The 27,670-nt window shown below is 37.2% G+C and overlaps 1 protein-coding gene across 1 annotated transcript; it reads left to right on the top strand.

The window, feature by feature from the left end:
- Positions 1-1,575: 1,575 nt before the first annotated feature.
- Positions 1,576-27,670, top strand: TM9SF2 (transmembrane 9 superfamily member 2). Its single transcript, XM_014308267.1, has 17 exons — positions 1,576-1,638; positions 4,289-4,356; positions 5,423-5,516; positions 6,162-6,289; positions 10,428-10,557; positions 12,112-12,236; positions 13,100-13,211; positions 15,081-15,160; positions 15,249-15,357; positions 15,481-15,613; positions 15,857-15,976; positions 18,138-18,195; positions 18,845-19,004; positions 20,430-20,581; positions 21,615-21,726; positions 22,332-22,503; positions 26,517-27,670. Exons 1-17 carry the CDS (start codon positions 1,576-1,578, stop codon positions 26,582-26,584), a joined length of 1,884 nt encoding a protein of 627 aa, XP_014163742.1. The 3' UTR covers positions 26,585-27,670.

A 27,670-nucleotide genomic window follows, 5' to 3' on the forward strand; every position in this document is an offset into this window, starting at 1 on the left:
GGCCGGTTATCTCTTGGGTCCTTTCAAATCCCTGCAGGGAAGCTGCAGCAAGTAAGGATGGCAGTGACAGGTCAGGCCGAGGGGTGTGTGTGTGTGATTCTTGGCAGGAGCGAGCAGCTGGTGGCTGGAGCAGATAACAAAGTAAACATCCCGTAACACTCTCCTTGCTGTGTCTTCCTGGCTGCAGGAACTTGAAGTGTAGGGGCTGCCAGGGCCCGGAATATCAAGTGAAGCTTAAATTTACTTTCATGTCTGCAGAAGGGACAAGCGAAGTTTGCATAACCAAGCAACTCATTTGTAAGGATATTGATGGGGAGCATTCATGTAAATCTCCTCTGATGAAAAATCGTCTTTGCTCCTTTGGGGCACCTTTTGAAGTTGTTTCCTGCTGCTGTGATGGAAATTACAGCAGACTATGCTTTAATACTTGAATGAGAAAGTTCAAGACTAATCAGTTCTATGATCCATGGTCTTACTACTGTAGAAAGCGGCGGTCTTGCACTTTCTGAGCTCTCAGCTTCTGCTTTGCACAAGACACTGGTTCATAATTCTTCAGAATAAGAGCCTGCTTAAAACTGTATGCTTTTGGTAAATACCATGTGCTGACTTTATCTTTCTGCTGTCCTGAATCAGCAGAGCTGGGAATAAACCAAGCACACAATGAAGGCAGTTCAGTTGTAGTAGTAAAATGTCCTGTAGACATTCTTTGTAGGACCACAGAAATGGTGTTTGGAAGTGACCTCAACAGGTCACATACTGCAGCCTTATGAGTATGGAGCATGAGAGGACAGAAAGCACCACTGCTGAGAACACTAGATCAACTCAGCTCTACATTTGTTTAAGCAAGTTTGGAAACATCCAAGCATGGAGTAGCCATCTCCTCCCTGGGTGACCTGTTAGAGTGCTGCACCACCCTCTTAAGGAATGGGGTTTTTTCAAATAAAGGCTTAAGCTTTCAAGCTGCAGTTTGTATTTTTTTCACAACATCCCTGAAAAATATTGCTATGTTTGGATTATTCCTGTTTTAAGCTTGTAGAAGGCAGATTTATTTTTTTAAGTCAAGTGGACCTCATAGCCTACTATATTTTGTAACCAATCTGAGACACTTATGGGATGATCTTTCTCAGATGTCTCTGCATTTTTATTCCTCATAAAACATGTACAAAATGTTTGTGTTCTCCTGAGATTTTATCATTTAATAAATGTGACATGAGGTACTTGGGTAATTTAAATGTACCACCAGCAGGCAGCTGAACACCAACAATTGTAGTAGTGCAAAAATTCTTTCTGCAATTAGCCACTTCTTAGCAATTTCCATATTAGACAGGCATATGGAGAAGTCTAAAGCACTCTTCACATCTAATTCTCTCCATGCAGTCTGCAGCTGCATGTACTCTGGTTCCTGGTAAGGAGAAACAATATATGATTGCATTATTGCTGTATCATATTTATGTAAGTGGATAAAATTAAGTTTCCTTGGACAGGCTTCATTTCTCACAGGTGTTTTGCAGTTATCACTGTTAATTGCAATGTCAGTAATAGTGCATTTTCCTCTGCCTGAGGATTTCAATCCACATGCCAGATCTCAATGCCTACTATTTGTCTGTTATGATTGCTGTCATCTCCTGTCCTGTGTTGGTGAGATAGGATGAGATGTTGTTAACAGGGCATGTAGCTAAGAGCAATGAGACCTGTGGCTTTCCCCCTTTCTCCAAGTTTCCTGCTAAACTGCTTGGGCAAACTCAGTTTGGCTGCTTCTTCTGGTTTTGGTTAGAATATCGTCAGAAATGGAATGGGATCTATGCAGACTTAAATAGTAATTCTTGCCTAAAGATTAAGAATCCTTACTCAGTTTTAAAAAATCCTGATTGCTCCAAAAAGGGTTTGGTATTGTATGGGAAATGGTTTATCAAATATGCTGATCTGCAGCAATGCATATAATTCTTAGGAAAAATTGCATCATTCAGTAAATCTCCTCCGATGAAAGTAGCTAATTTAAGGCCATGGTTCTGTGGCCAGCTGAGGCAGTCTAATTCCCTGCTGCTGAGAGTGAGATTTCATTGCTGTCTTCCCCCTAGGCAATGTGTTCCTGTCCTCTGCATTGACTCAGCTGTGTTACTTGTTGTGCTTTTGAGCTTAACATGGCAGGAAACTATCCAACTTTTTGCCAGTCTAGTTTCCTGCTGTGTTTGGGAGTTGAGGTGACTTAGAGAGTTATGGCAAGCATAGACTACCCAGAGGTGAGCAGCAGGTCTGCATGGCTTAGGGCAGGGGAAAGGCAATGTGTTCCTGTCCTCTGCATTGACTCAGCTGTGTTACTTGTTGTGCTTTTGAGCTTAACATGGCAGGAAACTATCCAACTTTTTGCCAGTCTAGTTTCCTGCTGTGTTTGGGAGTTGAGGTGACTTAGAGAGTTATGGCAAGCATAGACTACCCAGAGGTGAGCAGCAGGTCTGCATGGCTTAGGGCAGGGGAAAGATGAGCCTGAAGGTGTGTCTTCACTTAGTGGGTCACACTAACAGCTCACAGAACTTCCTGTGTCTCCCAGGACTGCATCCTGACTTGCACATGGACAGCTAAGTCATATCAGTAAAACACAGTACCCAACTGAAGTATCCGAGCTACAGATACATGTGAACATTTCCAGCTTTTCTTTTCCTCCAGAATTTCTTGGTTTGGCTGAACTTGAGTGAATTTTCATAGGGAGGAAATGCTCTTCTGTTGGTAAGAAAATAGATGGCTTGCTGTTGAAAGGGAGAGGGTTTGTTCTTGAGGGCATTCACCTCTGATTTGCTCTTCAGCTTTTGTCTGATTACACAGTAAGACAGCTCAGTTTGCGTTGTGGTTTAACCCTGGCTGGCAACTAAGAACCACACAGCTGTTTGTTCCCTGCTGACCCCAGTGAGATGGTGAGGATAAGTGGGGGAAAAGTAACTTGTGGGTTGAAATAAGAATAGTTTAATTGAAAAAAAATGTACTACTAATGATAGAAACAATAATAATAATTTTAATGAAAAGGAGAGAGAGAGGCATGAAACCCAGGCAAAACAAGTTGCACGATACAATTTGTCACCACCCACTGATGGATGCCCAGCCTATCTCAGAGCAGTGATTGTCCCCTTCCAGCCAGCTCTCCCAGTTTATAGTCTGAGTGTGATATTCTGTGGTATGGAGTGGCCCCTTGGCCAGTTCAGGTCAACTTCTCCTGGCCATGTTCCCTTCCAGTTTTTTGTGCACCTCTGTGCTGGCAGAGCATGGGAAACTGAAAAGTCCTTGACTCAGGGTAAGCACTACCTAGCCACACTAAAACTTCAGTGTGTTATCACATAATTCACTCATTGAATACAAAACACAGCAATGTACCAGCTACTAAGAAGAAAATTCTATCCCAGCTGAAGTGAGGACAGCCTACTGTGATATTAAGAACTGCTCTTCAGAATTTTTTGTATAGGTCTTTTGCTGTTTAAGCCCATTGGATTGGTTTACTGTGCAAGCAGATAACTGCCAAAAGCAGTGTAAGGCAGACACTTGAAATTTATTGAAACTGCAAGACTAGAATAAGGGAAGGGATTTTGAGACTAAGAGGGAAGAGTGAGAGTCCTCTCCCTTTCAGTAGAAGTGGAGTAGCCCATCTGTAATTAATGTATATAGATTAAACTAGTCTGAAACCACAGTAGACTGACTTTTTGGTTCTTACCCGAGTTGACAGAGTTAGTGAAAAATTTTTATAGGAAGGTAAATGTGGGTATCCTTGCCTTCTCTTTGAAAAGAGATTCTGTTTAAACTTAAAATGTATCAGTTTCATTGCATTGTTGAAATTATCATGTTTCAGTTTATAGTTACTACACATATAAAATTGTGGAGCATCCTTAAATGCAGGGAGAAGTACTGGTCTCATCTGCACTTTCCTTCATGTTCTTTTGAGACTTTGATTACACAAAAGTTGTGGTGATGACTAATATGACTCTAACTTGGTACATTAAACTCAAACACTGGCAGCTGTGCTAATGATATTATTTTTGTGCATGATTTCCTGCTGTCTTGTAGTTGGAGTCGTTATGTTAGCCTTTAAGTGTTTTTGTCATGTGGTCACTGCTTTTGTGATGGTTAGATAGGGCTTTGCTTGTGCTCCCAGCAGATACAGTTCATTACACATCAAGATGTACGATTACACAAATCTTACATTTTCAGCTTTCCTTAACCTTATTCAAACAAACCTATTTTTATATATCCATGGGAATTGAAGGAGTGCTTTAAATATAACTGCTGATTCTCTCTGCTCTTTCAGTCTGGAATCGAGCTGTTTGTGAACAGGCTTGACTCAGTAGAGTCTGTCCTCCCCTACGAATACACTGCGTAAGTATATGATACCATTTGTGCCATTTTAATTGTCAGTTTTTCCAAAAAGATGGATTTAATTTACCTTATAGTATTATCTACTGCTTCTTACAGCAGTGTGCCACTGAGGCATGACTATTTATTCTGCTAACCTAAGTTTACAAATACAGGGTTTTCAATGAGCAGATGGATGCCTACATGGCTTCCTTTGTCTCAGTTGTCTGCTCATAACTTCAGTGCATGGATTTACAGGCCCTCATGCAGGTTGAATCGCTGTTGTAGTGTAACTTAAGGTTAAAATATGTGTGTATAAATATATGATACTTTACTGCATCAGTTGTCACTGTAGATCAAAGTATTACCTCTGTCTTTAGTAGCCGATGCCAGATGAGTTGAAGTGGTAATGAGGTGCGAACATCCCATCAATTATCTTAATGAGGTGTTAAATGTTTTCTTTGTACACATCATAGGAGTGCACAAAATGTATCAGTGCCTGGTACAACTATGTAAAGTTTTTGCTATAAAGAATATTTTGGCTGTTAATATTGAAGAGCTTAAGCATCAGTTATGTCTACACTTTAAAGAACAGAAATTTGCTATTTTTAAAAATAGAATGGAAAAACGTGGAGGATGTGCTATTAAATGTGTTGGTGAATAAAACTGTAATAACCTGTTTAATAGTGTCTGTTGTAAGGGAGCTGTCTCTGTCTTTTTTATTTTTATTTTCCCTCAAATTCCGGCATCTGGGCTGCATGCTTTTTTCTGAGAGTCATTATTAAACTCTAGATGAAGATTTAATTCTTGTCTAAAATCCCTGTTCAAATAGGAAACTTCAATTACTTAAAGAAACTTACGCTACAGTGTTCTGAAATAGCTGATGAAGAGACTTCAATGTTGGCTCTGTTTCATCTGGTTTATTCTCAAACCAGGGCAGTGGTTTTTACACTTCACAGGTTAAATGAAGAAACTGTTGTCTACAGGGAAAGCTGTATAGCTCCTTCACTTGTGATGAACATGTTGATTTGGGAAAATTATTTGTAGCTGAGAATGTTTTATTCATTTTTGTATCTTTTCTCTAATTCAGGTTTGATTTTTGTCAAGCAGAAGGAAAGAAACGTCCATCTGAAAACCTTGGCCAAGTCTTGTTTGGGGAGAGGATAGAACCGTCTCCTTACAGGGTTGGTTCTCTGATTTTCACAAGGGCTTTATCTGAGAAAGCTTCAGCATCTGAAATTCTACACGATGAAAATCTGTCAGTTTAACCTAATTGTAACTATGTGCTCTGCATGGTGGGGCTGGAGCCTGAAGTGCTGTGCAGGTTATCTTCTCTCTTTGGGATCTGACAAAACCTGATTATTGCTGCTCAGCACTCCTGTTTCTTAGAACCAGATCTGAAAATATTGCAGCCATAAAACGGAAGAATTATAAATGGTGTTAGCTTGCTGGTCTTTCCTGCTGACTGAAACTCTCACATTCTCTTCTACAGAAGTAGTAGGAGAGAAAGTTACCAGTTGAAGCTGCCTTTGACAGCATGGCTGCTGAGAGGTCAAATGACTTATCTGGTAAATCATGGCAGAAAATGTGTGCTAGTCAGTAACAAGGAGCTCTTGCTGTAGGGCTCCTACAGGGAGGACAGGAGGGGTTTAGAGCACACACCAATATAAAAACCTCCTCTGGAGGGTTGATGTACCTAGTCTTAGTAATTTGTTAGGTGTTTTCATTATAATAGTATAGGAAATGAAATGTATAGGATAAATTGTTATGTACTGAAATAAGACAGTTTGTTACAACCTTTTTGCTCATGAGTCTTTCATTTTTCTTAGTTCACATTCAACAAGAAGGAGACGTGTAAGTCTGTTTGTACAAAAACATATGATACCACAAAGCCAGAAGACAAACAGAAATTAGACTTTTTGAAAAAAAGTATGCTACTGAATTATCAACATCACTGGTAAGTTGGTAAGTCTAAAATTCATAGATTGGTTAGTGTAGTATGTTGGTGATAATTTAGTTTATACTTTTGTATTTTCAAGTTAACACAGATGGAACACTAGATATGTGCACTTAATTTCTTCCTCTTCTGTTTTTGCATAAAATGTTATATTGTTCGTTGTCTTCATAAAAAAATCTGTCACTTGAAGGATAGGCATGAAAAGCAATGGAAATGAATCTATTTCTAAACACAAAGCTTTGTGCTTACTGTAAAATACTGCTGCTTTTTTCACCTGTAAATATAGAAGTTAGTCCTGCCTTAGCTTGAGAAAAGTCTTACAGGACCTTTATTCTGTTGCTATGTTGTCTTTGTTTTCCTTGAGAGCCCTTGCACTCACCTTCAAATGCTGTGTCCAGGAGACAGGATCAACAGTTCTGAAAGACTTTTATGTGATGTTTGTTTCTCTTCTATGGATGTGAAAGGGAAAGGTGGCCAATGAAAACGAATTAATTAAATAATTTTGGGGAATGCATAAAGGCTTGGTCCTTTCCTATTCCCTGGGCCCCTCTGTAACCATCGATTGACCTTGGAGCTCTGTTTGATCTCAGACATTGAATCCTCATCAGATGGGCATTAAGGGTGGGGCAAGGCTGAATGTGTGTGCTGAATCTCAGGCAGATATTCAGTTTCCCAACACTGCACCCACATCCAAGAGTTGTGAAATGTTTATCAGCAGGCTCAGTCTTGACGCTGGAAGTGTCCCAGCCATGTTATCAGTGTTTATTTAGTGCTTGACGTGTTGGCAGGCTCCGCCAATAGCAGCTTTCAGGTGCAAGAATAGAAGGAACAACTTGGGCATGAGTTCCTGAGGCATGTCTTAGCAAGGAATGCATGAACATCATTAATTCATGTCACTCATAGGTATGCCCTAATTCCAAATATGGGCCTCCTGCTTTATGGGGACAAATGTGTTAGTCTTCATCTAATCGGATTTAAACTTTTTGGATATTTTAGTAAAAATGCAGGTTGAATGTTGCCATTGTCATTAACTGTTTTTCTGTAATGTCACATTCCATTTCTTCAATTTTGAAACAGCTGGAAAGGCTACAAGTGCATTTTTTACTGCTCTCAAGAACTGATACGGGATATCCCTTTGTGGGGATAAACCGGGGTTCACTTTTGTAAATGTTCTGGGAACCTCTTGAAAATGAGTGTAGTAGGAATTTGACAGGTTATGTCAGAAGGGTTCACAGGCAAGAGTCTTATGTTCAGGTAGGTGAACATACAGAAACTCTGAAATGTACAGCTACTTTTGCAGGGATTTGAAGTGTGTATGCCTAATGCTAAAACAAGTGGAGCTTCAAACATGCTGGACTTGATTATATTCCTCTTAAATACTGCATATGTTTGTAATATTTGCACCACTTTGAATTTGAGTAATGCATGTGAGTCTGGCATAAAAGACTCAGCTATAAAAGGTTATGTATATTTTGGTGTGAAACTTAAAAATAGCTTCCCAAGACTATGAAGCTTGAAGGAAGTTAATTTTTTTTTAGGAAAGCCCATAACTTAAGCTGATAGAAGCTGAAACAGAGCTGTGTAAAATTAATCATACAAAAAAGTACTTCAGACTGTTTTTTTTTCCCCTGTAGATTAAATTGTTTAAAAAATATACTTAGTGTATTCAAGTAGACTTTTATTTTTAACCAGCGTAGCTAACTTGATAGGACTGTTGAGGTTTAAGATAGATAATTCTGTTTTTCAGTGTGAAAACTTCCCTTGAAATTTAGGTTATTACTTAATTCTTTTAATGGCTTTTTTTTTGTCCTTTTTTTTTTGCTCTGCTCAGTGCCCTAAAATTTAGGGACCAGTGAAAAATCCCTGGTTATATCTGTTAGTCCTCCTTAGCCACAGCTTCACAAAGTGGCCGTGGCTGGATTTTGTGATTAATGATGCATGCTCCAGGAGTATGGTACAGAGGTATGTTGTACAGGGATGAACAAGGTAGCATAAGTGAGGATTCAGTAGAGGGTTATTATCCAGCTTCAATTTATCATGAAATTCCTGGGGAACACAGATGGTGAAAAATACTTCTAAGGTTTCAAAAGCCACTTAATAAGATTAGGAATTGACATACTGAATTGGACTCAACAGCTATACTGATATCTTGGCTGACAATGTTCATCACCAGATGTTCTTGAGAGACATATAAGAACACTGTTGAATAGCATATTTGCTCCACATGTATAATCTCTTCAAGTCATTTTAAATTTGAAGATTAGCTGTGAAAAATGATTTGCTACTTAAACTACCAATTTGTTCTGGCTTTGCTACTGCTGCTTGAAGGCAGCTCAGTTTGTCTTTGCTGCATAGATGCAAAGGAAAGCTTTTATCCAAACCAAACTTGCTTGCAATATGTTCATGTTGCCTTGTTTTGATTAGGAGATGAAAACACTAACAAAAGCAAGCAATCTCTCTAGCATACATTATAGAGATAAAATTTCAAATATACAGGCACATAATTGATTGAGTTGGAAAGAACCTCTAAGATTATTGAGTCCAGTCGTGTGGTGGGTTGACCCTGGCTGGACACCAGGTGCCCACCAAAGCTGCTTTGTCACTACCCTCCTCAAGTGGACAGGGGAGGGAAAATGTAGTGAAAGGTCAAAATAAGGGTAGGGAGAGATCACTCATCAACTACTGTCATGGGCAAAACTGACTCAAATTGAGGAATTTAGTTTACTTTATTACCAGTCAAATCAGAGAAGTGTAATGGGAAATAAACCCAAATCTTAAAACTCCTCCTCCACACCACTCCCTTCTTCCCAGGCTCAACTTCTCTTCCAGTTTTCACCACCTCCTTCACACAGGGGCTCAGGGAATGAGGACTGTGGTCAGTTCATCACACGTTGTCTCTGCCACTCCTTCCTCCTCAGGATCGGGACTCTCCACACCCTGCCCTTGCTCCAGTGTGGGGTTGCTCCCATGGAAGAGTTTTTGATGAACTTCCTCAGTGCTAGTCCTTCCCATGGGCTGGAGCTCTTCAGGAACTGCTCCAGTGTGGGTCCCTTCCATGGGGTGCAGTTCTTCAAGAAGAGGCTGCTCCAGGCGTGGGTCGCCCATGGGTTCACAGGTCCTGGCAAACCTGCTGCAGAGTGGGCTCATCTTTCCATGGGGCCACAGGTCCTGCCAGGACCCTGTTCCAGTGTGGGTTTCCCATGGGATCACAGCCTTCAGGCCACATCCATCTGCTCTGATGTAGGGTCCTCCATGGGCTGCAAGCAGATATCTGCTGCCCTGTGGTCCTCCATAGGCTGCAAGGGGACAGTCTAACTCACCATGGGCTGCACCATTTCTTCCCCCTCCTTCTCCACTGACCTTGGTGTCTGCAGAGTTGTACATATTCCCACTCCTCTCTCCAGCTGCAGATGCTGTTGTGAAAGGTTTTTTCTCCCTTTCCTAAATCTGTTTCCCAGAGGTGCTGCCTCTGGTCACTTATGGGCTTGGCCTTGGCCAGCAGGGAGTCTGTGTTGGAGCCAGCTGGCACTGGCTCTCTCAGACACGGGAGTTTGTACAAAAACAGTTGTTCGGTGGCTTACAATTTTTTGGTAATGCAAATCATCTAATTAAAATGTTGCATACTCTTTGGTAGCTATACATGAGGTTAATGATTAGGAATCCACTTAAATAGCAAAAAAAAAGTTTTAAGAGTGCTATGAAAAATGTATTTTGCAATCAGTAAGCTGGAGAATTAATAATTTGTGATGTAGGCTTTTAAAATTTTTTTTGTTTTGTCTTAAACTTGAAATTGACAATTTTAGCTGGTTTAGCAAATTTGATTATTTTGGCCATTATTTAAAGACAAAATGATAAGTTGTTACAAATTTGGACTGGATGAGTTTTTGGCTTTGGGCTGGTTTTGCATGAGGACTTCATGAAACAGTGCTGTGAATAGAGTGGTTTCAGTTGAAGAGCTACATGCTTGTACCTCGTTTGGAACTTGGATTGGCAATCAGTGCAATTCCATGGGTAGTATTATTCTTGTAGTTAATATTCCAGTAATGAATATAGCAAAGTAGATTACTATTAATCTGGTTTTGTTTCCATTACACTGTGTATTTTGAAAAATGGTGAAGTGTCACTATGTCATTTACAGGATTGTGGACAACATGCCTGTGACATGGTGTTACGATGTGGAAGATGGCCAGAGGTTCTGTAATCCTGGTTTTCCTATTGGCTGTTACATTACAGAAGATGGCCGTCCAAAAGATGCCTGTGTTATTAATGTATGTTTATGCAATTATATGTATTTTAATATATATCACTTCTTACTAATTTACAGACTTGCATTTCTCCTGTGTCATGTTTCTATGGGGAGTCCTTGCTATTTTAAGAACACATGCTGCCTAAAAATAGGCAAGTGTTGTGGTCTCTGCAAGTACCTCAGTTTGAAAACCTGATCTAAGCCTAAGAACCTGGTCTCTTATGCTGCACAGTACAGAAGAGCTCTAAAAGATCAGGGGGTGAACATGCATAACATTCAGTACAAGTGGAGAGTAAAGGTGAAGGAAAGCATGTCATCCTTCATTGCCTAAGAAATGGAAATGTTTGAAGGCTTGGACTTGACATTTTTGTGGGATAGAAGTGTTTTCATGGAAGCAGATTTGCATAGGTGTGTTTGTATTTCTGCGTACTTTTGGAAGATTTGCTTTCCCTAAAACTGGGAGCTGATGGAAAAAGATAAGATTTCTGCATGATCAAAGCTTCTCTTGTGATAGCTGATATACTGGTGGAGATCCAGATAAGTGCACTGAAAGCATTATGGAGATAAGAATACAACAGAAAGTCCAGGAAGTCTTTAGACTACCACAGACCTCTTCCATGGCAAGGTCACTGAGAACTTGGGATAGGTTTTTGGTTTTTTTTCAAGATGGTTGGTTTATTTAATAGATCTTACCAAAGATAAGTTTCTGTGGTTGCCAATTTTGTTTAATTGCCTCCATAATGAGTTGGTTTCAGGGTCTCCATGGGAATGGATGCATATATGATCAAATATGTAATCTGGCAATATTGTTTTAATCTTATTTTAATACTTGCTTTTAGTAGAAGGAAAATAACCTTTGAAGAAATAACTGATGTACTGTAGAAGAACATTTCATTTATGTAACTATTCTTATAACTGGGAGTGCTCTATAGAAAGGGCGGAGCTAGAACACTTTAGAGGTTCTAACTGAACTTCAGTAGACATAGCTGTTAAATTACTTGAGAGTCTAACAACCTCTTTAACTAACTAAATTCTAAGGTGATGTTTCCCTTCACCTAAGGTTTGCATTCAGCATTCTTGGCTGCTGCTTGCTGTTCATTCCTGTGCATCTTTGGTTTCAAAGGTGGTTGTGCCACGGAGAGCATTTATTTGCATTGTCTTGGGAGGTTCTGTTTAATTTCTGAAAAATATAGTCATTGTTTTAAAATAGCTGATGCTTGTGAAATGCTTCTAATAACAAAACTTGTCCCATAGTTATCTATTCAGTTTGCTACTTAAATAAAATAGGACATCTTCAGTTAAATTGATTCATAAATATATATATTAAATATTTTAAATTAATGTTTCTATTTTTCAATTTTACTCGACTGTTCTTAGCATTAACTTTCATAACTTATGTTTTTAATGCAAGAAGGCACTTACTGTCTTTATAATTTCCAGTATCTCACATTCATATTTTAGGACTTCTTGACAGAAAAACTATATGCAGTCTAAAATTCTGTTATGCAGACTTCTGTGTAAGGCTTTGAGATGTCTGTATTTTTTGATTGTTTAATATAACACTTTTTCATTGCAGTCAGAATTTCATGAAAAGGATACCTTTTATATTTTCAACCATGTTGACATAAAAATTTATTACCATGTTGTGGAAAATGAAGCTCTGGGAGCAAGACTAGTTGCTGCTAAACTTGAACCAAAAAGGTTAGTAGTTGAAAGTAACTTGTCATCAAAAAGTCATCCATCCCAAGACACTTGCTTTGATCTGGAAACCTGCTGCTAGTCAGAAATGCTTTCAGATATGTGACCTGTAGATTACCTCCCCTGTTGATTGATGTAGTGTAGTTAGGACAGTCTTATGTAATTTTGTTATTTGATGGGCCTTGATGCACTTTCTCCTACTTGGACCAAGAAAAGATGAAATAAAACCTGTAAGTGTTTGTGGGGTGTGATGAGTGTGTGTGCATGCATGTAGAACCCTAATTCCCCTACCAGGAAATATTCTGTCTTGTATCAGAACAGGACACCAGTGCCTGCTGCAGGCTTGACTGGAGTGCAAGATTTGATCTCTTCAACAATTGGGATTTGTATGGAAAGATTTCACAGATACACTCATCAGTTGTCCTGGTGTCTGTGTGGCTTTTGCACAATTCATGTCTGTTGTGTTATTTCTTAGCATCTTGTCTTCCGTGGTATAACTGAGCTTCTTGCGTTGTTGGTTCAGTTGAAAGTATTTTTTCCTCAGAGAAGTTAGTAATTCTGGTGGTGTAACTTTTTAGATGTTTTGGAAGTCCATAGCAATACTAAGGCTTCTTTCATTTTTGGTACTCTGCTTTAGAGACTGTGCTCTTTTAAAAAAAGAGACAAATCTTGTTTAAGAAGTTCACGTTTCAAAAATTCTTGAGCTTAGCATATGTTCCTTATGAGTTCTGAAATTTATGAGACATTAAGTACAATTCTTATATTGAAGGGAAGTATCCTTGGTATGCTTTTCTAAGATGAATTAATTCTTTCTTAAGAATGTTGTCAGTGAAGTGGCTTTCATTCTGTGTCTTGTCTCCCTGCAGTTACAAGCATACTCACCCAGACAACCCCGACTGCTCAGGAGTGCCCATGGATATAAGTAATAAGGCCAGTGGAGAAGTCAAAATTGCATACACATACTCAGTTACTTTTCATGTGAGTACTGTGATTTCTGTGGTGGCTACCTCTTAAAATCATGCATTAGTACTCTGAATTATAAAGATGGACAATTAAAATTGGCTCAGAATAGTAAATTTGTAGTTTTAAAGCTTTATTTGAATTGGAATGTCAGAGCTGGTTTGGGATTTAACCACACACATTACAGTTTTGCATACCAGCACACACAGAGTAGATGTGAAACACATATGTGGTTTTTAAGAGTCACACTTTCCACATCTGCCTAGGTTGTCTGGTAGATTATTTTTCAATCCAAGTTCTTAAGTCTGAGAAATTGTGTGTTTCATGTAGGTAGCTTGAAGCTGATAGTTTTCTGCCCTCCTGCTGCAAAAGCTGCCTTCTTTTTAAGGTCTTCCTTCCCTGGAATCCTTGAAAAGAGTAGGAAGCTGGTAGTCTTTGTTCTACTACTCTCTGTTTAAAAGCAGAGGAGCAGTATATCATGCAACTGCAGGCAGCAGTGATAGCTGAATATTTCTCATTTTGCTGAAAAGAGAGGGAGGTTTTGATTTTGTTTTGGTTTTCTGTAGATGGAGGTTGCTGGACAAACTGTTTATCAAAGTTCCCTACTCCTTCTCAGTGTTTCCACTCTGAGTTCAAAATACAATAAATAGTATAAGAAGTATACTCAGGGGGGATTATATTATGTATATACTATATAATGATATTTTAAAAACTTATATCAGTTGTAGTGCTGAAATTAATTTGTATACCGAAAAGCAAGTATTTCTGGAAACCTGTGAGAAGTTAGTAATTAAGAGTGACCTCAGCTTCATATTATTTGATTGTTTGTCCTTAAAAATGACATGCCCAGCTGTGTGTGTGCAACTGTCTTGTGCACAGTGTTACATCAGTTGGAGGTAATCTTCTGAATTTCTATTGGGTTGGCAGACCAGGTCATCTCAGGAAGACAAAAAAGGCAATTTAAGTATGAGGAAAAATGCAGTTCTGTCCTAGACTCATTGATACTGGTTTAGAAATTTGTTTCTTCCTTTGAGACATGGTTTTATTATCTCAGTGAACTATATATGTGATCTTGACTACATTTTTTTAACCCACTGGGTTTTTTCAAAATCTGGCTTTACTGGAAAGTGCTCTTGTATGTTAGAAATTACTGAAATAACAGCCTGTCAGACACCTAGCCAGTTTTGTTAATTGGTTTGTTTAATAGCCATCTTCACCTTGATTAACACTGTCTATTCCTTTTTTCCTGTTTACTCTGCAAAATAAAACAAAGAAATGTTCTTTTCGAAGTGTTTTTGATCAATGAATGTTCATTTTGAATAAGTTTAATCTGTTGAAATGCCTGGAGGAATAATTCTCTTCCCTCTGCTAGCAATGTAAGTTCTGTAGTATTGCCTCCCCACCTGTCCTGCAGCAAAAGCTGTTTGTAATGGGTTTGGTATTTGGTACTGAAATGAGGTTGTATGAAAGCAAAGGATAATTTGGACAGAGCATGATGTAGTGAGTGATGTATCATTTGGAGACTGTATAGCATAGCTTAGTTTCTTCATATATGGACTTATATGTGGTTCTTTCATTATTCTGCTGGTCCATTCCAGATGAACCAATACAGTTCTTGAAGGGAGGATGCACAATTAAATTAATTTGGTAAGCCTTAATGTCTTAAGAAGACACAGGTGCTCAAATTCAGAAAATATTTTGCTTTAGATTCTATGGTCAAGGCTTAGGTTTGTTCTAGGTAGCTATTATTAAACTATTCCCTGTAAAGCATGGAACTCGAAATTTCAATTAGTCACGAGATTTAAGATTGCTTTGCACAAACATCAACTTTTAAATGTGCAAGTTGGATGCTGACTGTATCTGATGTTCATGTGTTTACTCTTCCAGGAAGAAAAAAATATCAGGTGGGCATCAAGATGGGATTATATTTTGGAATCCATGCCTCACACTCACATCCAGTGGTTTAGGTAAGGAGGAAGTTTATTGTACTGAAGTGTTTACGTTGCAGTTTGAATGATGATTTTCATTAATTTTCTTTTTTTTTTTTCTTTTTAGTATTATGAATTCCCTGGTGATTGTCCTCTTTCTGTCTGGAATGGTAGCTATGATTATGTTGAGGACACTCCATAAAGATATTGCAAGATACAATCAAATGGATTCCACGGTAAGTCTAAAATGTAGCTCCTAAAATTTATTTGGAAAGTAATTTTTCCAGTTAAATGTGTAGCTGTAACTGGCTATTTAAGTTGCAATCTACTGAGTTAAAAGAGATGTATTTCTTTTACAGGAAGATGCTCAAGAAGAATTTGGCTGGAAACTGGTTCATGGTGATATTTTCAGGCCCCCAAGAAAAGGAATGCTGTTGTCAGTTTTTCTAGGATCTGGCACACAAATCTTAATAATGACTTTTGTTACCCTGTGTAAGTAAAGTGGGGAGGATTTAGTTGATTGTACATGATTTTTCACTGCATGGTGCTAGTAAAAATAGCAGTATCATTTTGTCTAGAAATTTCATTAAAGTCATTATAAACAGCTCAGCTGATGTAGTAGACATGCAACTTAGTATGCACAGATTATAAGATAACTGATGTACTGGCTTTAAGTCAAACATATAGTCTAAGGTTTCTAAGTCATTTCTAAAATTGTGCATCTCTGCTTCACAGTTTTTGCTTGCCTGGGATTTTTGTCACCTGCTAACAGGGGAGCTCTAATGACCTGTGCTGTAGTTTTGTGGGTACTGCTTGGAACTCCAGCCGGTTATGTTGCTGCCAGATTCTACAAATGTGAGTAATAGTTACTGAAAATGACAAGGCTTAAGGTCATTAACATAAATTATCATTACAGAACTGATTTTTATTTTGCTGCACTGTTCGTAGCTTCCCTCAGGGCAATTTGGGGAAATGTACTTACCTTAACAACAGAATATACATATATAGAACATTTAACAATAGTTACACTGGTTTTGATGTTATGATGCCTAAAGACCCTGAATTGCTCTTGCTGCTGTGTATTTGTGAAATTAAATAATATTAGTACTAAGGTCATTACATCTTCACATCAGACTGTTTTCTGCTTCTGTTTACTGTCACAGTGGGGACTGTGTAAACCTGCATTGAATTTTAGCTGTGGTTATTGCTTGGTAACACACACCTGCACCCCCAAATTGTGAACCTCAGTTCTTGCATGCCTGAGATTTGTGAGCTCTTTTTAGCTAGCTCCCAGGTATTTTGGAGAATAATGCTTTTTGGACTGTGGCTGGAGCATGGGGAGAAGGACTGTTAGGTGTTCTGTAGTTGTAGAAATCAGCCCTGTGGTGTTTGGGCCCCTGACAGGAGTTAGTTGATACTGTTCGCCCTCACTGATCCCAGCTATTGTTTCAAAACCTGTCTGTTTGCCAGCCTCAGATGGTTTACCCCTGTATCCTCTGATTTATTTTAAGGTGAAGCATGGCATTCCACATACAGCTTGTTTTAATTACTCAAGGTGAAAGGCTTTTTGACTTGAGAAAAATGGATCTTTTCTCTCTTTTTCCCCTAGAATGGGGCTAGAGAAAAAGTTATTTCAGAACTTCAGCCTGTCAGTAGATATTGGAGATCTTTCTGCTTACCATTTTCTAATTTTCATGTGGGGAAAACCAGTGGGAAAAGTGAGTTGGTATCTTGTCGGGAGTTTTTTGCATAGTGGTGGTGACATGAAAGTGAAGTATTCCTAATATCCAAGCCAGTTAAAACTTAAACAGAAGGAAATTTTAGTACTAAGAGCATAATTGAGGATAGAATTATTCTTGGTATTGTGGTGTATACTGTTTGTTTTGAAGGATATTTTGAAGTGTATTAATGGTAAATTGAATCCTATGTCTTTGGTGGAAATGTAGTTATTAAGGATAAAATTTAATATTTTACTTATTGGTAATCACTTAGTTGATACTTGAATGTTGTGTTTAACTACTAAGACAGTGAATGACTGATTCAGAGATATTTTTGTTATAACAGGAAGTGGTTTATAGCTGTATTAGAGCATGTAAAGATGAATGGGGGTTTTTTAATAGTATACAAATAATGTGATGCATAAAACAAAATACAACTGAAATGGATATCCAATTTTAAAAGTTGGGTTTTTTTTTTCCAAAATTGCATTTAAAAAGTGAAACCTGAGTTGAAATTAAGTGGTTAATCTTAATAGTTACTGTCACGTTCTACCAAGTTTTTATGAAGAAATAGAAACTTAATTAAAATCACTCTAACCATAATCACTTCTGACTCTTGAAATAAAGAAGCATGTCATTATGGCAGTGCTCAGATGAAATTATCAGCTTCACTGCACTCCAGCAGGATATTTTCATTTGAAAGTATATTGACTAGAATTTTTATCAGCATAGTGCAATTTCATAAAGATTTTCTTAAAAAAGCTATCTTTGGTCTTTTGGTATCACCACTGCTTAATGCTGTTAAGGCTCAAGAAGACATCACTACTTCTGTAAGCGTGTTAGTTCTGACTCTTCTGTAAGATTCACAGGCAAGAATTATTTCAAGAAAACTGTTAAGCTTGGTTTTCACATATTTATGTATCTTTACCTACTGAAACCTGCAGTCAAATGCTAGAAAGCTTAAATTTCTTAATCACTCCAGGTTTAAAACATTTTTTAAAGATTTAGAAATACAGCAAATCTGCTCCCTCCTTTTAGTAGATAAAGCCGTCAGAAACACAGTTTTAGTTGGATACCTTTCCTGACCTTGGTCTGAGACGTTTTGCTTTGAAGTTCTGTGGTTAAGCAATAGGATAAGGAAATCCAATTTTATTACTGAATATTTAGTTTACTGGTTTTGGGCATGATAGCACATTATTTGAGTATTTGCAAGCTAAGTATAACAAGTAAATGGACTGGAAAATTAATAGTTGAGCTTAATGCATGTTTTAATGTCTGTCAAATGTTTTAATATATAGCATTTGGAGGTGAGAAATGGAAAACAAATGTCCTGCTGACATCATTCCTTTGTCCTGGGTAAGTTGAGAATATTATGATTAAGAGAATTAAATTGCTTTTCTGATGTGCATAGCTAATTTTTTTAGATTTCAGCTATACAAGTAAATCTTGCATTGTCCCTTTATTCTGGGAGCTCCAAGAGTATCATGGTGCTTTTGACAAAGATGAGTATGTTAGTGGCATGTCATCCTTAGATTTTTTTTTTTTTTTGTAAGCATTCGTTTACTCTCACCACATGAAAAGGTTGATTAGGAAAAAGCATTATGATAGTAGTAAGTTTTAGGCCCACTTTTTAATTGTTTTCTTTCATTCTCTGGACTGCACTATTCTGACCTCACTGTAGTCAGTCTTATATAGTGTCATATAATATATAACCACTCTGATAATTTTTTCCACTTAATCACAGCAAGCAGTCTTACCCTGAAGTGTAGTTAAGACAAGCATATATTTGAAATAGCTTAGTTGGAACGTCAGTGCCTGCTGGAGGTCAGTCCCACTAGATTAACAAAGAATTGCTTGTCTGATCTCTTTGTTTTCATATTTTGTGTGTGTCATTTGGTTTTAGCAGAGATTCGTGCTAAAATCTCAAAACAGTGCCATTGTTTTGTCACGGTTACTGAATGTTCAGAAGTATTTCTGTGCTCTAAGTGTGCTCTGTGTTTTTCAGAATTGTATTTGCGGATTTTTTTATCATGAACCTCATTCTCTGGGGAGAAGGCTCTTCAGCAGCTATTCCATTTGGTACCTTGGTTGCTATTTTGGCACTCTGGTTTTGCATATCTGTACCACTGACCTTTATTGGTGCCTATTTTGGGTTTAAGAAAAACGTAAGTGTTCTCAAGAATTTGTTTTTTTAAGTGCATGCATACATAAACACACACAAATATTTTTCTCTGTACTGAGGTAGCACCTAAGCTAGTTGCACTGTTGGCTCCATTTCAGTTCAGTTACTTTAGAACTGCCTTAGAGAACCAGTCTTGTTATTCCAAGGCTGTGACACATGATTGGTGGCAGTGATACTTCTCTGCAGCGATTTGGGTTGTCATTGTTTTGTGATTTGAGCATTTTAATTTTAATTAGCATCTTTTTCATGAACTAAAACCAGTACTTGACCCAGCAAGCATGAGGGAAAGCAAATTATGCATTTCTGGGTTTCATCATTTCATCATGTATTTCTTGTTCCTGTCTGCCCTCTACACTGAGGATGTTTCCTGATCAAATTGCTGGAGTTCTGTGAAATCTGTTTGCATAAGTGTTCTGTAAATGGTTATCTCTGCTTGGCAGACATTAATTGTGATTTACTCCTAAACCGATCAATTTTCCATATTTTTATGAGGACTCTTTATGACCAAACATTTAGTAATTTGGTGACCAAATCATTAAATAATGAGATTGGTTCTTTTTTTTTTCCTTAAAAACCTGTTTACTATCCCCCACAAATAAATTTCTATAAGAACATATACATTTGTGGGCTTTCTCCTGCATAGGAAGCCAGGATTCTAGCTCTCTGTAGATCTCCTGTAATACTTTCAGAGAATATTGTTTTAGTAGGCACTTTTTACTTCAGTGGGCTTTTTCTGATAACTGTGTTGAAATTCCATCAAGTTACCCTGCATTGTACAGCTGTGTACGTCTTCTTTTAAGGAAGGAAGATTTGATAAGCTAATAAGGCAATGTGGTAGATGTCACAAAAACTTGAAAATCAAATCAGAAAGGAGGTGTCTATTGATGCTTTTGATGTAATCGTTATGAAAGGCAAAAGATGCAGAATATGCATGTATCTTAAAATGCCTTACATTGTTTTCTCCCACCATGCTGATCCATGCATGTGTCTTAAATTAGGATTAAATTGCCAGATTGGGTCCTTTCAGTAAGTTTGTCCTAGTGTGATTCTTTAAGTAAATCCTGAAAGACAACATGCAAGAATTTCTAGAAGGTGAAAGCAGGAATCTGCACCACCACTACCCCAGCTGAAATATGGTAAATCAGCTCAGGCTCTGTAACAGATGATAGATAGGCAAACACTGAAAGGGAAGTCCAAAATATCTGTCACTATGTTTTCAGTAAGAGCTGTCTTTTAGCAAGTTTGCCAAGCGAGTGTTGGTAACTGAGCTGGAGCAAAAGCGAATGTAGTGTAGCTGGGTATGCACATGCTCAAAATAGAGTAGAATTTTTGCCACCACTCATTACAAAAAGAAAGCAAAAAGGTTTGATACTTTATTTATTTAACTGTTTGTTATTTTCGTTTAAAGGCTATTGAACACCCGGTTCGCACAAATCAAATTCCACGTCAGATTCCTGAGCAATCGTTCTATACAAAGCCATTACCTGGTATTATCATGGGAGGGATTCTTCCTTTCGGATGTATCTTTATACAGTTGTTCTTCATTCTCAATAGTATTTGGTAAGTTCACCAAAAATTGAATTTTCTCCATCATAAAAAGTGGTAATTTCTTTGTGAAAGTTTTTCTTCAAGATGCTTTCCCTGATTATTTGAGGATGCAGTGTTACCATAATACTGGTTCAATAATATTTAAATGTTAGTATCTTTTTAATGTTTTGTTATTTCAAAGATACTTGGTGCCTGTTATGCTTGTTGGGGTCTACAGAGAGGTGGCTGTGATATGCTTAGCAATTTACAGCTGACCTACCTTCAGATAGTTGTTGTTTTCTCATGCTACTCTTGTGATTTCATGTGGAAGTGGCTCTGAAGCTGATATATAGCATATAACTTGACAGTAGTAAAGTTTATTAAAATAAACTTGAGATTTTTTGGTAGCTGTTATTAGGCTAGAAAAGTGTTACTACTGTTGGGAGGAAAAAAAGAACCAAGAACAAATTCTTGTGAAATTTTTATTAAAAAAGAGTAATGATTTTTTAAAACAAAGCTCCATAGACTAGTCCAGTATAAGTGAATTTTGATGTGAGCTCACTGACGAACTAATCTACTGTGAGGAATTTGTCTTCCTTCTGGCACAATTTAGTTATTGGATCTTGTTAAACTGTTTCTGAACCTTGAATTGGTGCTTCTACCCAACACAGACAGCTACAGCATTTGACATTTCTTGTTATTTTGGAGCTTTGAGCTTTGCCCCTTTGATTGAAATGTGAGGTGAAATCCAGGTTCTTCTGAAGTCAGTGGAAGAGGTCATGCTGACTTCACTGAAACTGTGATTTCACCATTATGTTTAGTCATTTCTTTCTCTAAAATCCCAACCAAGGGCATGCTTTCACCTTGCTTTCTCAGTGTTCCCAGACTGAGCAGCCAAGGTTCCTATTCTTTAATTAGAAAATAAATTGGTCAATTGTATGGCTGCACAATTGACAGTATTTCAATAGGAAGGGGGAAATACTTAAGGTGAAGGTGATCTTACTACCTGTGAAGAAATAATAATAGCACAATGACCATTTAAATTTTTTTAAACTCCCTTTTATAGGTCCCACCAGATGTATTACATGTTTGGCTTCCTGTTTCTGGTATTCATTATTTTGGTTATTACATGTTCTGAGGCTACAATATTGCTCTGCTACTTCCATCTATGTGCAGAGGTAGGAAATATTTCCTCTGTTTTCAAACCTGATAATGTTCTAAGAACGCTTCCAAAAATGTTAATGCTTTTGTAATTGAAAATAAGTATTCCAGAATTCAGCATGAGCACTAGTGCTAGATGAGATGTGCACCACGTCTTTAAAAAAGTGAAGCCGGCTACTATTGGCAAAACTTGTAAGAAATATTAAAACCTTGCACTGGGTATTGCTGAGTCAGGTGTCACATCTTTATATTCTCACTCCCTGTTTTCTGAAGGTGCTAAATTAATCCATTAATTTTGTTCAATCAGAGTGCATTTTGGACATGCCCAACCTTGGGAAAAAAAACCTCTATGGCTGGAAAGAAGTACACTTGGCTTATTTGGGGTTTTAGTATTTTCTGTATTTGCTATTGATATTTAGGTTACTTATCTCTAATTTTGAATGGTGTAATTAAAGCAGTATTGATTATATATAGTTCTTCTCCCTCTAGATAAAAAACCCTACAAAAACTTAGTTTTGGATAAAGTAATTATAGAGAAAGTAGCTCTGTATTCACTGGTAGGGTCAGTGGGCCAGAGGTGTACATGATATTTCTCACACATTTGTATTTTTTCTCACTCTAGGACTATCACTGGCAGTGGCGTTCATTTCTCACTAGTGGCTTCACTGCAGTTTATTTCCTAATATATGCAATACATTATTTCTTTTCTAAACTGCAAATCACAGGAACAGCTAGCACCATTTTATACTTTGGTTATACCATGATTATGGTTTTGATCTTCTTCCTTTTCACAGGTAAGTGTATTGAACCTGAATTTTAAATTTTGAATCTGCCTTTAGTTTTGCACAGTAGAATCCTTGGAAAAATGATCTTGATACAGAATTATAAATTTATGTATGACTTTGATTTATTTCAAAGTGTAGCATATTGCAACTATGTGATTACAAACTTTAATAAAAGAGATAAGTGAGGATGAGGCAAAACTACTGCTAACTTGAGGTGTGGCCTATCATTAGGTCTACAAATATGTGATAAATACCTTTCCAGATTTTATTTTTATGATAGTCATATGACAAACTCAGTTTTTAAAAATAAGTTGTCCTTGGAGAAGCACACTTCAAATCACACACAATCAAGTATAAAATTACCGTGTCAAGATAAAAACCTGCAGATTTTATGGAATAGCTGGAAGGAAGAGAGAGGAATAAAGGTAGACAAAGAATGCCTTTTTTTTTAATTTGCTCTCTTAGAGAATGTATTTGCCTTTATCCCAATTGCATTGAAGTGGAATGGGAAGCAGACAGAATTTCTGTAATATTTTTTTTTTTATCAGTCTTGTCAGAACCTTGTAATCTTCATTGTGAGCGTTTGGAAAATACATCTGTCTTAGGTGCTGCATTTCAATTTCCTCTTCAAGTAATTGAGATGAGGTCACAAAATTTTCCATTGTAGTCTTCAGTCAGGCAGAAATAGCCCTTGTTTAGGGTGGGAAAACAGCAGTGAAAATGCAAGAAGTCTCCTTTCAAACTGATGCAAGAAGGCAGCAACCATCAACTCCTCAAAAAAATCTTAAAAATTCTGTGTTCTGCTCCAGCAGAATGCAGTCCATCCTTGTATACTCTGCCCTACAGAGCAGTACTTCTGAGACTACTTTGAACTGATCAATGGTTTAAATAATTTCAGGCTTCTTGATGATGATTTTTAATGATTCCAAAGGCTTGGAATCATTAAAAGATACATGTATCTGTGTATAGACACTATCTTTTGAGGCCTCCTAGACTACAAATGGCTTGTCATCAGAACTTTTAATACAAATCTCACTATGACTTTTAAGTAGAATTTTCATTTCCACTTAACCTAGGAGAACAAAAATAGTGGAAGAATAAAGAAGTAAGAATGGTGTTCATTTTAAGTGTAACTGAATATTTCAAAGATATGTCCACTACAGCTGAGGAAATATTGAAGCTGTTTGTGGACTGAATGCAGATGATGATGAATGGGACCAATGGGCTGCAAGGATTTTCTTGGGTCATTGCCTGTTTAAAAGGAAGAAATGGGACTTGAGTGCATTATATAATCTCACTGAAAAGTGATCAAGCTGTGTCCTAGAAGTGGTCAGTTTTATCTTCCATCCTTCTTTTTAAGTCAGTCCGGTGTGTTTTGGCATTGCTTGCAGATAGTTTGTAATTTATGCATCTCTGCTTTTATTCACATTTCTGTACCAGTTTTCAAGTCATTCTGAATGCATAGATCAGAGATTCTGCCTCCCTTGCTCAAGTTTTCTTCTTTCTCACCTTGCTTTTCTCTTAACCTTTACCTCTGGTCTGGGTGTACTGATAGTTTCGTTGAACAAAAAAATCCTAGGATGTGTGGTTGTTCAACTAGAAATGAGTGTGTGCTGCTGTATGCCGAACAGTTTTAAAGGCAGTGCAAACTTACAAAGTAAGGTGAAAACAGTAAGGCCTTACATAAGTGTAAGGTCAATTAATTTAGTTTCACCAGCTTTTCCAACAGATGTTCAGCAAGTCTGCCTGTAATAGTAAACAGTTTTGCCCAAAACCAGAATTGTATTTACCCTGTCTCCTTTGTTCACTCCGTTCGCTTTGGATCCATGCACTAATTTTGGAGCAGATTCATTCAAGATAAAGGGGATTTACAATAATTTTCTATGCTGAGACATGGTTTAGCTGCCTTTTGCATCTCAGATACCCAAATAATTTCCATCTTTTGCCCTTATTCTTTCGAGTCAGTCATGTCACATGACATTGTCTAGAGGCATTAAGATGTGTCCACTGCATCCCCTTTTTCCTTTGCTCACGTGTTCACTTTCACTTGACCAAGTGGCTGTGCAACAACACCTGCCAGCAAATTTTTAGGATAGGTTCACAAGCATGCAAAGGTGAAGTGATTTATTCCCAGCCCCTTTCAGTTGCTTTTTGTGGCATTCATTTGTTTGTAACTGGGACAGTGGAAATGCAAGTCATCCTGTGCAACTAGAACTAAGTTTTCAGAGTCTGTATGCTCTTGGTTTTTTAAATTTTCAACTTCTATGTTGAAATTAGGAGAGGATACACTTGAGGTAATTAATTATACAGAATTGTAAAACACTGCTTAGCAATTTTTTTATCTACTTCCCTTAAGATTAAGTACAAATTACCTTTTAATTTGGGGAAATAACCCTGTTTCTTAAGATTTGAGAAGAATTTTGTCCAATTACTTTGATATGAATGTAAAAGCAGATTACGTTCAGTTCTCTCAGATTTACTGAAGTGCTCTGAGATAAGGATTTACAGAAGAAATCAGAGGTAGGGTGAAGATACAGGCAGTTCTTCTCCATCTTTTTTAAACGAAAGAACATATTAGCAATTTAGCAAAAAATGCTCCCAAAGGCAGCTGACTTCCCATGTCAGGATGATAAAAAAGCTAAAAAGAAAAAGTCGTAATTGTTGTATGAAAGCTATTCTGCTGCTGCTTACTCATCTGTGAAAAATTGTCAGGATGGGAAGGAAGGGTTTTGATGATGCCCTGCTGCTATGTCAGTGTAACACATGCTTCAGGCACTTGCATCCATACTGCATTCCAGGTCATTGATCAGACTCAGCAGGCACAATACCGGGAGCTACATGACAAATTTTTGATTCACAGCTGGGATCACAACTACGTATCATAGTAAATGAGTCACTTAAACATCAGTAGTTTAGCAAGCGTAAAGTGAAAAAAAATGACCATGATATCATTCATGGTTCCTTTCAAGCTTTGATAGACAACAAGTTACCGCACAACTTTTGTTGCCCCTCTTACCAGATATAAAACATACGATGTTTTTTCCTCTAAAGAACTTCTTTGATGCTAGTATAAGTTCAGGATATAATTTTAGAAGAGGTATTTAGGCAGAAATCAGATAATCTTCAGGGCTTTTTTCCTGTCCTAGTTTTTGTGGGAAATTAAGGTTCCTGTAACAGGTGTTCTAAGCTGCTGTTTAATCCAGTATCATTCTGATTGAGACTAAATTTTGATGTAATCCAGTTAGATTAACAAAGCCCACCTATATTAACTATTTCACATTCAAAATAATATTTTTGTTATAAGTTTCTTTTGGAGTTACACAAAAAGAAGGGATGAAGCCGCTGTTTTTATTCTGCTAGAAGGATAATAAATAATCAGGGAAATGGTCTTCATCCTACAATTTTAGTTCAAATCTGTGTGTACCTTTTGACTGTTGTAAGTATTTCAGAAGTGTTTATTTTTAAGGTATGTAACACATGTTTTCAGTAGGACTACAAGTTGTGTAGTAACTACTTTATGGTTTGAAATTTGTATTAACTCAGTCTATGGAGAAATAAAGGTAGTGCTCTAATTTTCCAAGACCTTAAAGTATTGCTAAGTAATGGGAACTCTGATGATGTTATTATGTTTATAAAAAATAATAACTATTCTGACAGCTGAGCATATGAGATCATGTGTGTGAGTAGTCACTGAGAAAGGGTGAAATGGAGCAGTGTGAAGGAGTGGGACTGCAGCGTACTGGAACAACAAGAACAAAAAAGTAAACAGAAACATCTTACTACTAGAGTGTTCTACATGATCTGTTCTATGCTCTTGAAAATAATGAGAGGTTACAGAGTAGTTGATGCCTATAAGGTCTGAGTACTGTCTGTAACTTTCCATTTTCTGATCTGATTGATGTACTGAATGCTAAGGACAGCAGATCACATATACATACATTCTGACTTATAAACTACAGATAGAAATTAATGTCTCCTGTGTCAGTGTTCTAACATGTAATTTTCTTTTTTCTCTCTTTTAGGGACTATTGGATTCTTTGCATGCTTTTGGTTTGTAACCAAAATATACAGCGTAGTGAAAGTCGACTGAAGAAACCGATGTAAAGAGTTAACACGGAAGAGGTTCAATCTTCATTAACCTAACTTAAAAACCTGGTCTCGTTGATGAACTTGAGCTTTATCAGAAGTATTGGCTTCCTGTTCTTTGAGAATGATACTGAAATGCACCTACTTTTCCACTAACACGTTTGTATTGTGACTTAACAGCCTGTTTTCATTCAAACCGTAATGAAGATCAGAGTTACGATATTTATGCATTTGTAAATACAACTATACATTAAAAGAAATGTTAAATTCTAATGAAGAATAGAAGTGGCTGTATTACACAACTTAATGATACTTCTGATCAAAGTACAACTGTAAATAGGTTTTTCTAGCTTGGTAGGTGGGATGATTTATTTTTCTTTGAGGGAAATGAGAACTTTTTATTATGCTGTCTTTGAAGGATGATTCTTTAAGAACTGTTGCTTTTAGTCTGGATGTGATTTTTATTTTTTACTGGTGTTACGTCCATAAATCTGATTTCTGTGACTTAATTAGTTTTGGTGTTCTTGGCCTTTTAAACTATGTGCCTCTGAGTCCTTGAATTTATAAATTCATAATCCAATAAACATTGTAAAAATGTCTTCATTGACTTATTACATATTAGAAGTTCAAAAATATGTAAATACAATTATATTGAAGACAGATGCTTAAAGATTGCATAGAGTATTTTATGGCATTTTCTATGGTTTAATGTATATTGACACACATTTAGATCTGCAAGAATTATTATTTGTGCTAAATGGCTATAACATGGACATGTGATTGTGGTGCATGGGATCTAAATTATACACTCATTTAACAAAAGCTCTCTGCAGCATTAATCCAATCCTTAACCCAGAGATTGCTGTGGGGTTGTCACTATGTTGAGAAGATCTTACAAGGCATGAGTCGGCATTCTCTGCTGATCTTGCTTTTAGATCTCAATGATGCATATTCTATAGAGCAACTATGGCTGACTGTACTTAATGTAGGTTAAAAAATAAAAGAAAATTACTATTTTTGCCTTATATTAAAAGACTAATGTCAATTTTGGATGACTGGCATTAAACCTATATTTGCCTTTTTTTGGAAA

The sequence above is a fragment of the Geospiza fortis genome, unplaced genomic scaffold (assembly GCF_000277835.1).
Source record: "Geospiza fortis unplaced genomic scaffold, GeoFor_1.0 scaffold84, whole genome shotgun sequence".
Classification (NCBI taxonomy): Eukaryota; Metazoa; Chordata; class Aves; order Passeriformes; family Thraupidae; genus Geospiza; species Geospiza fortis.